This window comes from Carcharhinus amblyrhynchos, chromosome 10 (assembly GCF_965287045.1).
Source record: "Carcharhinus amblyrhynchos chromosome 10, sCarAmb.v2.hapA, whole genome shotgun sequence".
In the NCBI taxonomy this organism is placed as follows: Eukaryota; Metazoa; Chordata; class Chondrichthyes; order Carcharhiniformes; family Carcharhinidae; genus Carcharhinus; species Carcharhinus amblyrhynchos.
In genome coordinates this window covers 70,282,902-70,296,802 of record NC_137333.1, presented here as the reverse complement: position 1 = coordinate 70,296,802, position 13,901 = coordinate 70,282,902, and the positions used below count along the sequence as shown (strand labels likewise).

At 38.3% G+C, this 13,901-nt stretch overlaps 1 protein-coding gene across 1 annotated transcript; it reads left to right on the top strand.

The window, feature by feature from the left end:
* The first annotated feature begins 9,454 nt into the window (after positions 1 to 9,454).
* gja3 (gap junction protein, alpha 3) lies at positions 9,455 to 13,687 on the top strand. The gene has a single exon (XM_080197313.1). The coding sequence runs from the start codon at positions 9,691 to 9,693 to the stop codon at positions 10,873 to 10,875; it is 1,185 nt and encodes a 394-aa protein (XP_080053439.1). The 5' UTR covers positions 9,455 to 9,690; the 3' UTR covers positions 10,876 to 13,687.
* The last annotated feature ends 214 nt before the right edge of the window (positions 13,688 to 13,901 follow it).

Below are 13,901 nucleotides of genomic sequence, written 5' to 3'. Positions count from 1 at the left end.
GACCTTGCAAGTCACATACCACTATTTTGGCTAATTTAATTTTTCAGTCCCTTATCTTAAATCTATATACCCCTTGGTTTTTAATCCTTTAAGTGGATCCTTCTTATTCAGCCTATTTCCCCTCAATTTTGTATTTCTTCTCCTCTTTAAGGAAAACTCCAGCCCAGGCAATATCCTGATGAATCTCCTCTGCACCCTTTCCAGTGCAACCACACCTTTCCTATAGTGTGGCAACCAGAACTGTGCACAGTTCTGATTTTGCCACTATAGGCCTACCTGTGGCCTAAAGAGCATTTTATACAGTTCTGTCATAACCTCCCTGTGTTTGCATTCCATGCCTTGGCTAATAAAGGCTCTGAAGTGAGGGCTACAGAGCTGAATGCTATGGGTCTGGAAGAGTAAATACCTATGCCTTGGAGGTGAAGGCTGATGGTTTGTATTTGAAGGTGCTGGCATAACAATGCAGAAAACCTTAACACCGCAGAAAACCTTAACACCGCAAATGGTTATGGCTGCTGTTTTTAAAAATGGTGGCAACTCCTGTGCTCCCATTTACCCCAGACCTTCCTATGTGTCCCTGGTACTTGAGTCACCCACTGCTGTGCCTTTTGTTAATTAGATGCTTCTGCCCCAAATGGCAATACCATCCACTTTCAGATCTGCTGCTGGGATCCACATCACTGACACTCAATTCCATCTCAAAGTCTGTGTTCCATGAGCATTTATTCCAAGTGCGCTCTCATCCTGTTGCATATACTGGATAGATTCTATTTTGTTAGATCCTATTCTGTCTTCAAAATTACCATTATTATCCACATTTATATTGAATGCCCACTAGATCCCTTGAATTACCACCCTATCTCTAACCTTATTCTCACAACGATTCTGGCCTTTTAAATCCCAGTCCACCTCTTTGACAACTGTTACTTTCAGGATTTCTGCACATTTCTTATTACCAAAATGTTCCAAACTAATGTTATGACCAACATCCCAAGTGCAAGCATGTTATGTTACCCCTTATTGCCCGTGATTGCTCGGAATCCTTTGATCCAGTCAACCATGTGATTATCCTCCCAAATCTTTTGTCCTGCTCCACGGAATTTACCTTGATTGCTTCTGCTTCTACCTATCCTATCCAGACCATCTTTATCAATGGCATCTCTTCCTACTTCTCCACCATTGGACTACCAAAGAACTATCCTTAGCCCTTGCCCTTCAGTTGAATGCTACCCCTTGGCAACATCATTCAAAGGTATAAGATCAGCTTCCACGTGCATGTCAATGATTTGGCTATTTATAGCTCTACTTTTCTCTCTCTCTCTCTCTCTCTCTCTCTCTCCCTTCATGACTTCTGTGTTTCCAGGATGCAGTCTGACATCCAGTCTTGGATGAGTTATAATCTCACTAAGCGTATAATTCCCATTACAAACCTATCTACACGTGCCACCAATTTCTTCCATTCTAGCTGCTGTCTTGGGGAAAAAGAAGGCTGTTCATCACCTCAATGTCCTATTTGACACTGAGCTTTGGACTCCATACGCTCTCTATTGCAATAAGCTGTTACCCTTGTCTGTGCAATATCATCCAGTTCACCACTACAAGCCTCGTTCCTGTCTTTTGTCACTTCAGACTCAACAGTTAAATGCATTCTTACCTTCTCCTTCTGTGACTTTTGGTTCATCGAGAATACCACTACTCATATCTTATTAAGCGTAAAATTTCACTTGCCAGTATACCTGGTTTCACATCTCGATTACCTGCAGGACATTGATACTGCAGTTTAAAGACCCCTTCCTATCACTAACTGGATACAGCAAAGGCTATGGGCCCTGACAACTTCCCATCTATAGAGTTGAGATTTATGCTGCGGAGTGTTCTGTGCCCCAGTCAAACTGTTCTAGCACAACTACAGACTGCACCTACCCAGCAATGTAGAAAATTGCCCAGGTGTCCTGTTCATAAAAAGCAGGATGAATTCAATCCAACAATTACCTCCCCGTCAGTTTAATCATCAGCAAAGTGATGGAAGCTGTCATCGATAATGCTCTTATGCAGCAATTACATAGCAATAACTTGTTCACTGATGCTCAGTTTGAGTTCTGCCAAGGGCACTTGGCTCATTACCACTTGGTCCAAATATGGGCAAAGGAGCTAAATTCCAGAGCTGAGGTAGACATCAAGGCTGCATTTAAATGGTCAAGTCTGGCATCAAAATTGAAGTTAACAGAAATGACAGGGGGGAGGGGGGGATAACAAAGGAGTCATACTGATCACAGAGGAAGAAGGTTGTGGTGGTTGTTCAGTCCCAGAGCATCACTGCAGCAGTTCCTCAAGGTAGTATCCTAGTCCCAACCATCTTCAATTAGTTCATCAGTGACTTCCCCACCCATCATAATGCCAGAAATGGGGATATTCACTAATAATTGCGCAGTGTTGTGTATGTTTTACAGCTCTTCAGATACTGTGTCCATGTGCAGCAAGATTTGGATCGCATTCAGGCTTAGGCTGATAAATGGCAGATTCCATTCAATGGCATTACCATCATTGATTCTCCCACTATTAATATCCAGGAGGTGGGTGGGGGTTGTGGCAGTGGTTACCATTGACTAGAAACTGAACAGACTGAACTGGACCAGGCGCATTGATTATAAATGCAGATCAGAGCCTAGGATTTCTGCAGCAAATAACTCACTGACTCCCCAAACCTTGTCCACCATCTACAAAGCACAAATCAGGAATGTGATAGAATACTCTCCACTTGTCTGAATGAGGGCAACTCCAATAACCATCTAGAAACTCATTACCATCTTAGGCAAAGCACCCTGCTTGCTTGACACTCAATCCATCACCTTAAACCTTCACTTCCTCCACCACTGGGTGGCAGCATGTGTACCACGTGGAAGATGCACTGCAGCAACCAGCAAAGTTTCTTTTGACAGCACCTTCCACACCAGTGACCTTTATCACCTGGAAGAACAAGGGCAGCAGGCACATCAGGAACACCACCATCTGCGAGTTCTCCTCCTAGTCACACATCATCCTGACTCGGAACTTATCATGGTTCCTGCATTGTCACGGGGTAAAAGTCCTGGAACTTCCTCCCTGAAAATGCTGGAGTACCTACACCACATGGATTGCAGTGGTTCTAGAGGCAGCTCACCACCACCTTCTCGAGAACAATTAATGATGGGGTATAAATGCTGACGTCCTCAGCGAAGTTCACATCCTATGAAAGAATAAAAGACTTCCTTTAGGGCTACAAATTCTTCAATCCACACACTCTGCTCCTCTAATTCCAATGTACTAAACATTCTTTACCCCGTCTGTATTTTTTCTACATTAAGAATAGCATACAAATGCAATTTATAATCGTTTTAATGTGAATGAAAGCTAGAATGCAGGTATAACCTGAGAAAGAGAGCCAAACAAATGATTTGTTTCACATCAAGATACTTCAAAATAACATTGTACTGATAGCCTACCCAAATAATCCTCGTCAGTAAGCCAGAATAGTGAATCTTTGCTGGTTATTTCAATAGAAAGATATCAGAGTGAAGTTACTGTGTAATTAACAAGGGTAGGATCTCTGACACAGTTTCTGACCTCCCTAGTAAAGTTGTATGAGATCCAATTGCAGCCTCCTACCACCATCACAGTTAAGATCAGTTAACTCAGCACAGAGCAGGGATCAAAGCTGAGATCTTTGATTTGTATGTTTCAGTATCATAGTAGATGGTGGATCCAGCCATTGAACTAACATGTTTTCAAGTTCCAATTCTTTACATTGTTTTGTACAAGTATTGGAGTCTGCATGATGATGCCACTATAATGGTGAGTACTTGATGGAATTCTGTGATTGCCATGGGATTAGATAATGCTAATGTGTATAGTATGATATGATGCAAGATGCTGACTGATCACTAAAATAACATAGGTGTTAAAATAAAAATGGGACATTAAGGATCATCTAAAAGTGGAAGTATTTAAAGATGTGCTCTTTGTTCTATCCTAGCTTGGTTTTAACTCATACTTGGCAAATGTCGATTTATTTATTTGTTTAAAAATGACACTCAAAATTTTAACTGGATTTAAAATGAGGAGATAAGGTCAGTTCAGACCTTAAATGGTTTGGGGTTGGAACCAGCCTCCAATTTGTTATCTCTAGTATTGATGTTTATTGTGTCCAAATGACGAAAGTATATTGCATCCCCCGAATCTTACAATACTAAGATAATGCAGAAAGTACATTTCTGACGGCTTTTAAAAGCAATGATGCAACAAAAGAAATATATTTTTCTTAGAGATGTGAGATATGAGATTTAATTTGGTGCAAAAACCACGTCTTAAAGAAACTAAGCAAATGTTATGGTGTTTATACGTTTCTAATGCTGGTATTCGGGGAATTATGAGGAGCATGATATAGTCAAACTATAACTAGAACTATACATTATACGGTAACGTTGAGAAGTAATTTTAGAGCAGCTGCTACAATGTGTTTAACATCATTCAGTTTTGACATCGGTATCATCTTTTTAATTGTACGTATTTTGATAATTTTGAGTAAATTACCAAATTAACAAAGTTGATATTTAATCTTCGTCTGATATATTTATAACAAATTACAGATTTAATAATGACTTAATGTTTTTTACTTAAACTATTTTAGATGCCTATGATCAAAGACTTGTATTTGTATTGTATTTTTTCACCGGCATTTTATACACTTAGATTAGGAAGTACGTATCCATTGTTTAATCGATTGCAGAGTGGCTATTACAAAAATAAATACGGCATAACTGAATGTAATTCAAAAATACAACTATTCTTTCCACTAATAATGTCAGTTTTTTAAAAATTAAAGCATATAACTGTGAATCTGGTTAGGCTGGGATGAAAGTTTAATAAGTAGACAATCGAGTTCAGAATTACATTCTTTTCAAACGGTTATACAAACTCAGAAATGCAAGAATGTTTACAATGAAATGTAATCGTTTTTTAGTTTGGGTGTTTTATGTTAAACAGAGGGGGAAACCTACAGAGGTTATAACTCTATCTTCTTCTAAAGTGATGAGTTTTGCTAGTGGTAGGGGCGTGGCGTTGCCCTCCGTCTGGTGACAAGCGAGGTTCAGCCATGCATTCTCACACAATGTGACAGCGGCGATGGCTGGGGGTGAGCTGGAACTCCGCGCGGTCCAATCTGTAGGTTTAATGGACTTTTGAATCACTTATTTTCCTCCCTCGCAAGACGGGCTTGGAGATCGATGTGTGAAGAAAGTGACTGTGTTTGAATAAGCTGGCTGACAGCGTCAGAAGTGTTGGGTAAGCTGGCAGCGTTGCAGTGGAGGGGGGAGGGTTACTTATACAAGTCTGCTTCATGTCCCCAGCGCACTCAAAATATGGCATCTATGACAGCCGGATGTGTTTACTAGCTAGCTGGTCTTGTCATCTCCAGTTTGAGGTATTATACAATTTGGTATCATTAAACATTTTGATGAGATGAGAGTCTTTTCGCACCCAGCTGTTTTTTTGCGGGGGTGTGGTTGGGCGGGGTGTGGTGGAAGAGCTCTTAGAATATCTTACATAATGAAAGAGTCTTCATGAGTGTCTAGGTCGATTTTAACTGAAGGGTACATGTGATTATCTGATACTCGTTTGGGTGTAAAACAGTGCCAAAGAACTCTAATGGTTCGCTGACTATAGAGATCTGGCATTTTCCCGATGATACCACATGATGTGTTTTATTCTGAAACTCAAAACCTATAGTTCAGATTAAGGTTGGTATGACTGAAATGAGCTGCAACACTTCGAGGCAAAATTGAATACTGGGCAAGTTTTCATGTTTCTCTTTTTATTCGATTAAATTTCGAATCAATTTAAAATATACTTTAAGAAAGCAAAATACCTTTTAAAGCGGCACATTTGGGGCTCACCATCCTTGACATAGCAAATATAACTTTTTTCAAAAAGCATTATCTGTAATTTCGCCCTTTAAAAAAAAAGTAGTACTTTTCTTACAGAATTTACAGATGAAGGCACAATCATTAACAGCAAAGAATCTAAATAAACTTTAACAACATTCACATAGTCACTGACCGAAAAACTATCCATCTTCATTACATTTCATTTCCTTTTCTAGAAGTACAATCCTGTTCTACAATCCGTGACGTCTACCATAGGTTTGGAAACGGAGACAATTTACAACAAACGACGCTTTAGAAGTCTAATCTATCTGTTCTTTTAGCAGCGGTTTCTTAAATTTCCTATCCTTTTTAATTTGACTGGAATTAAAATTGCGATCAGATTTTTCTATCTAAGTAAAATGTCATTAATGTTACATTTAGATTAGTGTTATGCCAAATATTTATTTTAAGTATCTGTCTTTTCTGTTCACACCAAATAGCATGAATTTTTGATCCTGTCCACGAAATGAGCGTAATGAGACAGAAACAAAAACATAAGAAATGGGAGAAAAAGTCAAACATGAGTAAAATCGATATTCTTTTGTACTGGGCACCTGTTGATGCCACGTGAAGCTGAATAAGCTGTTTTTCCCTTATTCAGCGATTTGTTTTCTGTTGATGTAAGCATCTATGGAAGGCAGCCTCTCAGCCCACTGAGTTGCCATGATTTTAAATCTTACATTTTCATTAAGTCAAATAACATTAAGTTTTTTTGTTCTAAATGGCTTTAACCTGAACATAGGAAATAATTTCGGTTTTTGTTCACTATAATTCAACTTGAATTCGGATATTTTAATCTAACCTAAGGGTATCAATTAGTAAATTAAAATTGAGAACGAATTAAAATTAATGGCTGTCAATGATTTTCTCAAACGCCCAGTACTTTTTAAAACAAATAACAAAATCAATTTCCCTCAGAGAACTTTCTGTGTCTTTCTTGATATTAAAGCATAATTGGAAGGAACGCAAAACACTACAACATCTAGAATAAATTCCAAGGTTGATTTAAAGGCTGTTTATTAATTAGAAAAGCACTGGAAATCGCAAATAACTTAAATTTTACATAATCTGAAAGACAGTTCACAACCAAAACATGGTGCTTCTGAATTTTGATTATTAGCAATGTTTATTATTTACCTGATGTAATTGTGCATATAGTCTTGCTTGACCGTTTATATCGACACCAGCACCAAAACAGAAAATTTTGGAAAATCTCTGCAGGTCTGACAGTATCTGTGGAGACAGAAGCGAGCCAACATTTCAAGTATGGATGACTCTTCATCAGAGTTGTTTGAGCTCTGACAAAGGGTCATCCAGACTCGAAACGTTGACTCTATTCTCTCTCCACAGATGACCTTTGATCAGAGCTCAAACAGCTCTGATGAAGAGTCATCCAAACTTGAAATGTTGGCTGTCTTCTCTCTCCACAGATGCTGTTAAACCTGCTGAGACTTCCCAGCATTTTCTGTTTTTGTTTCAGATTCCAGCATCCGCAGTAATTTGCTTTTATATTGACACGGTTGTATTTCCATGTGTCATTTTTCATAATCGATAATATTCCGCCCGTCTGAATCACCAGTGCCCATTTTATCCATTTAAATTTAGAGTGGTGCTGGCCGAATTCAGTCTGGCAAGGATATTCTTGCAGCGCCATTCCTTTCGTTTTAATGGCCATTTGGCACATAATGTGGCACGCAAAATATAGAATTACTTTATATGCATGCCTTCGACAAATAAACGAGTCTGAAACTATGTATTTTTGGTGTTTTTAAATTCATCAACAGTTAATTAACCGTTATCAGTTGCTCTTTTAGATACATACTAGTGTTCTCTGTAACTAAATCCATTAACTCATAATACTGAAGTGTCTAGGTCACTTCTGAAATTAAATGAGTGGAAGTAACATTCCTAAAACGCAATAAGTAAGGAGCAACGGAAACAAGAAGTCAGACCATAACAACATTAATATAAAGCAAAAGGTAGAGGCTTCAGTAATTACATTAACTGGGTAAATAAAACATTGCGTATATCAACGTGTTCAAATAACCAATTGTATTAGTTGTCACATTCTAACAAGATGTGAAAAAAAGTTCATTGTGTTAGAATATTGACTATCACTAACCGAGGTATATTCAAACTTAAAATAATAGGAAATGTGTCGGTGTTTGATTTAAATTAATTGGCGGAAAGTGAGATTAAATTTCATGCTAACTAGGCCATATTGGAATAAATTAATGAAGCATATTGGACATGCTCGTTATTTTGCGATAGAGCTGTCGAGTAAAATTAAAACACATCTAATGGGTACTGTGTAAACTCTAATCAATGATTTATCAGTTAATACAAAATAAAAATAAGTTAATTGTTCTGTAAACACCTATACTGATCAAGACTGGAAACTGATGGTATCGTCATGGTGATTAATGTCAAAATCAGTAATTGGCACATGTTTTTATACTTCACTGAAGTTATTAAGTGCCTTAACTTATTTCATTAGTTGTCCTATTATAATTTACAGGACAGGCGCATCAGTCTATAGCAAATATGTCAATTACTTAAGATATTACAAAATTTAGAGTAAAAGACGGAAGAAATGAAGGCACCAAAATCAACCGTTCCAATGATTTTACCTTTCATTCAAGCTATTGAATTCCTCAGGTAAGTATTGCATAACACGAGAAGCATTCCTCTGCTACGAGTTTATTGCCCTGCGCTTTATTAAGCGAAAGGGAATGATAGATATAAATACGCCTTTGGTATACATACAATTAACTGGCAGGATTTTTAGGCCAATATAATCCTGCTCATCGTTTAGACAACCGAAACACAATGAAGAGCAACGTCTATCCGTACTGCAGCAAGCAATGTGACCTGTCATTTTAACTAATTTTACTGTTCAAGGTTTCTTTTCTTTACTCACCCCTCCAGTGATAAGATTTCATTAAATTTCTGTATTTTACTTTTTTTTTAAGAAACATACGTTTGAAATACTTTTCACAATCCTTCAGCGCATGGAAGTCATAAAATCATTGTTTGAAAGGTCCTTTTGAAAATACGGTTTTAGTTGTTGGTAATATGTATGCATATTCAATTCCTACATTTTCCATTTAATAATAGGTGTGGTTTTTGAGCTGTCGCCGAAGTACGGCAGTCTTTTCAGATTCATACACAACTTTGTAAATCTGGAAATGGTGGTCAGATGCAAAAATTTAGTTTCAAGTTGTAAGGCAGTCAAACTGCTACTGATATTTATTGACAAAATAAATTAGTGACAAGATTAGTCACCTCTAATATTCGCAGATATTAATAATAATATGCACTTTTCTTTAATAGATTAGCAAATTATGTGCCATAAAACTTGTGTAAAGGATGTGTGAATTCCGATGACGGATTAGCGCCATTTAATTGACAAAAATATGCTTGAAGTTTATTTATTAGTGTCGCATTAACAATGCAATGAAGTTGATATGAAAATTCCCTAGTCGTTTTTTATTTGTAGAATGGAATACTTTAAATCGTCACATTTATAATTCAATCCATGATCAAATCAACAATATTCCACTCTTGGCGTTTTAATGAATGCAAGGAAACTAGATAACAAGCGTTGGCGCATTTTGAAAGCCACTACTCCAGATACTCATTTCCATTGAGGTTTTGGTCTTTCCATTCACCATTATCTAATGGTTCTTTGTCTATATGGATTGCTTTTCCAGGGTAGAGACTTGAAACAATGGGTGACTGGAGTTTTCTGGGAAGGCTTTTGGAGAATGCACAGGAACACTCGACAGTGGTGGGCAAGGTCTGGTTGACTGTGCTCTTCATCTTCCGGATTCTAGTGCTGGGGGCTGCGGCTGAGGAGGTGTGGGGAGATGAACAGTCCGATTTCACCTGCAACACCCAGCAGCCTGGTTGCGAGAACGTCTGCTACGACAAGGCATTTCCCATCTCCCATATCCGATTCTGGGTGCTCCAGATCATCTTTGTGTCGACGCCCACCTTGATATACCTGGGCCACGTACTGCACATCGTGCGGATGGAAGATAAGAGAAAAGAGAGGGAAGAGGATATTCGGAAAGCCCAGAGTCAGGCAGACAAAGAACTGCTGCTTAAAAACGGCAAAAAGGAGAAACTTCCTTTTAGGGATGACCATGGTAAAATCCGAATTCAAGGGGCCCTGCTTCGCACCTACGTTTTCAATATTATTTTCAAAGCGATGTTTGAAATTGGATTTATTGTAGGTCAGTATATTTTGTATGGCTTTGAGCTTAGACCTTTATATAGGTGCGATAGATGGCCATGTCCCAACACCGTGGACTGCTTCATATCACGGCCAACAGAGAAGACTATCTTTATCCTATTTATGCTTGTGGTGGCTTGCGTGTCCCTTTTCTTGAACCTGATGGAAATCTATCACCTCGGCTGGAAGAAGCTGCGTCAGGGAGTGACCAACCGACAGCCCCCGGACCTGGAGCCGGAGCCGAAGCCAGAGCCCCTGACACCAGTCGCACGGACTGTCCCGAGCACCTTCAGCTACCCCTACTTCCCTGACACGGCCGAAGCCCCCCACCCTTATCCTGGGGCCCCGCCGACCGAGTTCAAAATGGCGCCGCTGCCCGAGGACAGGTCGCCCTACGGGGTGTACAACAACAAGCTGGCAAGCGAGCAGAACTGGGCCAACATGGCCGCCGAGCACACCCGCCAACTCAGCGCGAGCGCCGCCAACGGCCACCAGGAGCCCGCGCTCCCGGCGCCGGCCAATCAGGACAGCGCGCCAGCGGGCGGAGCGCCGCGCGGCAACGGTCACCTGACCACAACGGTGGAGATGCACGAGCCGCCTGCTGCTGACACGCGACCCCTGAGCAGGGCCAGCAGAGCAAGCAGTGGCAGGGCTAGGTCGGACGATCTGGCGGTTTAGCGCCTGCTTGCTATATTCAACACCCTCCCTATCCCCTTTCGCCCTCTCTTAAATCAGTACAAAGTTTTAATATCCACTCGGGTGGGTGGGAGAAGCATACATGCTGGGAAGCATGTCATTGCAATGCGCTCTGGGAGTTGTATTCTTAGTGGCTTTCACAGAGATTGTTTTGTTAAAATGGATTTACATACCCCCTGTTAGACTTAACATTCATATATGCGCCTATTTTATCATTTTTAATCAACGTAAACCTACAGAAAACTTAATTTGGTCGACCGTTAAAAATGGCAACATGAAAACGCCCTCGATTTCGCATCATGTTAGAATCAAGCCTGATTCAGGTAGTTATACTTTTAATTGATTCATGATCATTAGTTGCACCTCTAAGAGCTCATTTTACCGAACCCACTACTACATGTTGACTTAAGAACTGTACTTTTTAATATGTTAATCACTATTTCATTGCAAGGTAAGATGTATACAGTAAGCTCGAGAAACACAGCTCCTTAAATGTCTTATTCAAGTTAGAAATATGCACTCTGTGATTGCAATCTGTTCCCTTTGAACTAATACAGTAGGTAAAGTCTCTAAAACTGAACTTCAAATTGCAGGATGCTTCATTGCATGGCACATACTCAACTAGACCTACCACGGGGTTGCATTATTTAGCTTCTTGGTTTTCATCCATCTCCAATGTTCCACGTGCCCCAACAAATGTTGTAAAATTTTAAATTTGTACTGCTTATAGTGGTAAAAGAAAATAGAAGGAATGAATACATGTTTTATAGGCTGAGGTACATGGAAAGAACATGAATTTAAATGTCTTCTAAAAATATCAAAGCAGGGCAACAAACTCAAACCACTTGTAGATTAAAGGGGTAATGCACTGCAGTTTACTTGTGTGTGAGGGCGTGTTTGTGTGTATTAGATACCATACTACTCTGACAAAATTAGGATTCTATCATGTTTGATATGACTGCATTAAAGCAGAAGATGGGTTAGAAAGACCAAGAAGTAAGATAAAAAGCATGGTTTGCGGTAAAACCGTTTATAGAAGAGTAATGTTTTTACTTTTTTTAAGAAAGGTTTTTAGGTCAAGTTTATCTTCAAAACATTGTAAGCACACCTTCAATAAAATTGAAATGGTTCCAGGAGTTTCTTCAAGAATGTGGCATCTTTACATCCCCTACCTGTTCAACACTGCGTTAAAATTGGAACTGCCAAACAATAGTTCTGTAACCATTGCTACGAACCTTACATACAGAGATGAAAAATACTACCAATATTCCAGGGTTAGGGCATGATGCTGTAGTCTCATAATCGCTGTTGTGGGGGAACATAGGGAGAGTGAATTGCATTTTATTGCTTTGGGCACTTAATTTTGTTGTGTTTTCCAAGATTTGGAATCTTGGTTAATATCAGGAAAACAAAGTTTAAAGTGCTTGGCAGTTTTGGTAGAATCTTGCAAAGGATCATTTTGCAAAGCTGGTCTGCACAAACCCTCCATACAACAGATTTCTCAGACATGAACATTTGAGTAAAATTGAGAGAACTAAAAATTACATACGTGCAGCGAATATGGTATGTATTAGAGGTATTCTAGGTTTCAGCTTTGCTTCAAAGTCACATTGGCCGTTGGAAACACTTTTTACTCCAGAAACTTTTTTTTTAAAGAGAGAAATGCTTATCTACTTCAAATGCACAGTTTCGTGCAAGAGCTGTTCTCAAAGTGTAGTTACTTTTCTGAGGTTCCCTGACACAAAAAAAACTTTGAACAGATTTATTTGTAGCCCTGTGTATACAGAAAAGTTAATGTACTGAAACAAACAAATCTGCTTTTATCAAATAGATGATTTTCTTATGTTTTTTTTTAAACAACTGGCTCTTGCTTGGATGAATTTATTAAATAATTGGCTGAATAAACACAAGCAAAAATTACACATTCCTTGAATTAAGGAATCAAAGGCTTCCTTTAATGTCTTCCAAGGAATGATTTAATTTTCTAGCTTGGCATAACTTTATTTATTGAAACCCTTAACATTATTGATAACTAAACAAATCAAGGAATCAATTTGTAGGTGTAATATTTTTAATGCATTGTTCTTTATTTGCACCAATTTTCGTGTACAATGTGTGCTATCTTTGTAACTATGTTATGGTTCCTGAAAGTTTACATTATCGAAAATTGCACATTTGAGCAAAGAAAAAAGAAAACACAGATAACAAAGTTTACAACATTGGATGCCAAATTTTAAGAAAATGACCCCACCATTATGCATCAAACCCAAAATTAAACGTCTTAATACAAAATTAGGGCTGTTTGCAGAAAAGGCAGTACAGTAGTGCTGTACAATTAAATTGATTTCCATATACAAATGAAAGTTATTTAGATTGTTACTGTATTACACTTGGTTTTTGTTGATTATGAGAAATGCACAACTATAGCAAGAGAATAACTTACCTTGTAATAGATAATCACATAGCACTGGGGCTATAATAATTTGGCAAATTTGGTAGTCAATATGTGTTTACTAGACCAAAAGATGATATTAGGTGAGAAAATATTTTGTATATTAAATTTGAATTAAACAGATTAGATTTCTTAATTCAATATCTGTTGCTTTCTACCGTGCTTTTCGTAAACAGCTGAAGATTTGCTCAGAGGTTTTAAAGCCGACTTGTTGCCCATTAAAACATTCTATTATTTACCTAAAATAACCTCTCACCCAGTGGTCAAGTACTTTCTGGGCAGTCAGGGACATTTAATAATTTGGAGCAAAAGCAACAAAGCTGTTTTAAGTACTGTCTTTAAAGAAGTGCCTTATGTATTATATTCTGTAAGAGCAAATTGATGTAAATGTTAATTTACCTCAAATGTTTACAAAAGTGTTACCTAATAAACTTTTTTGTACCATCTTCTTGTCTAATTATTTTAGAAAAATATCTTTTATTTTGCTTTAGTTTTTAAACTTTGACTTTTGCTTTTCAAACTGGTGTAAAATTAAAATCTTCAAGAAAACACACAA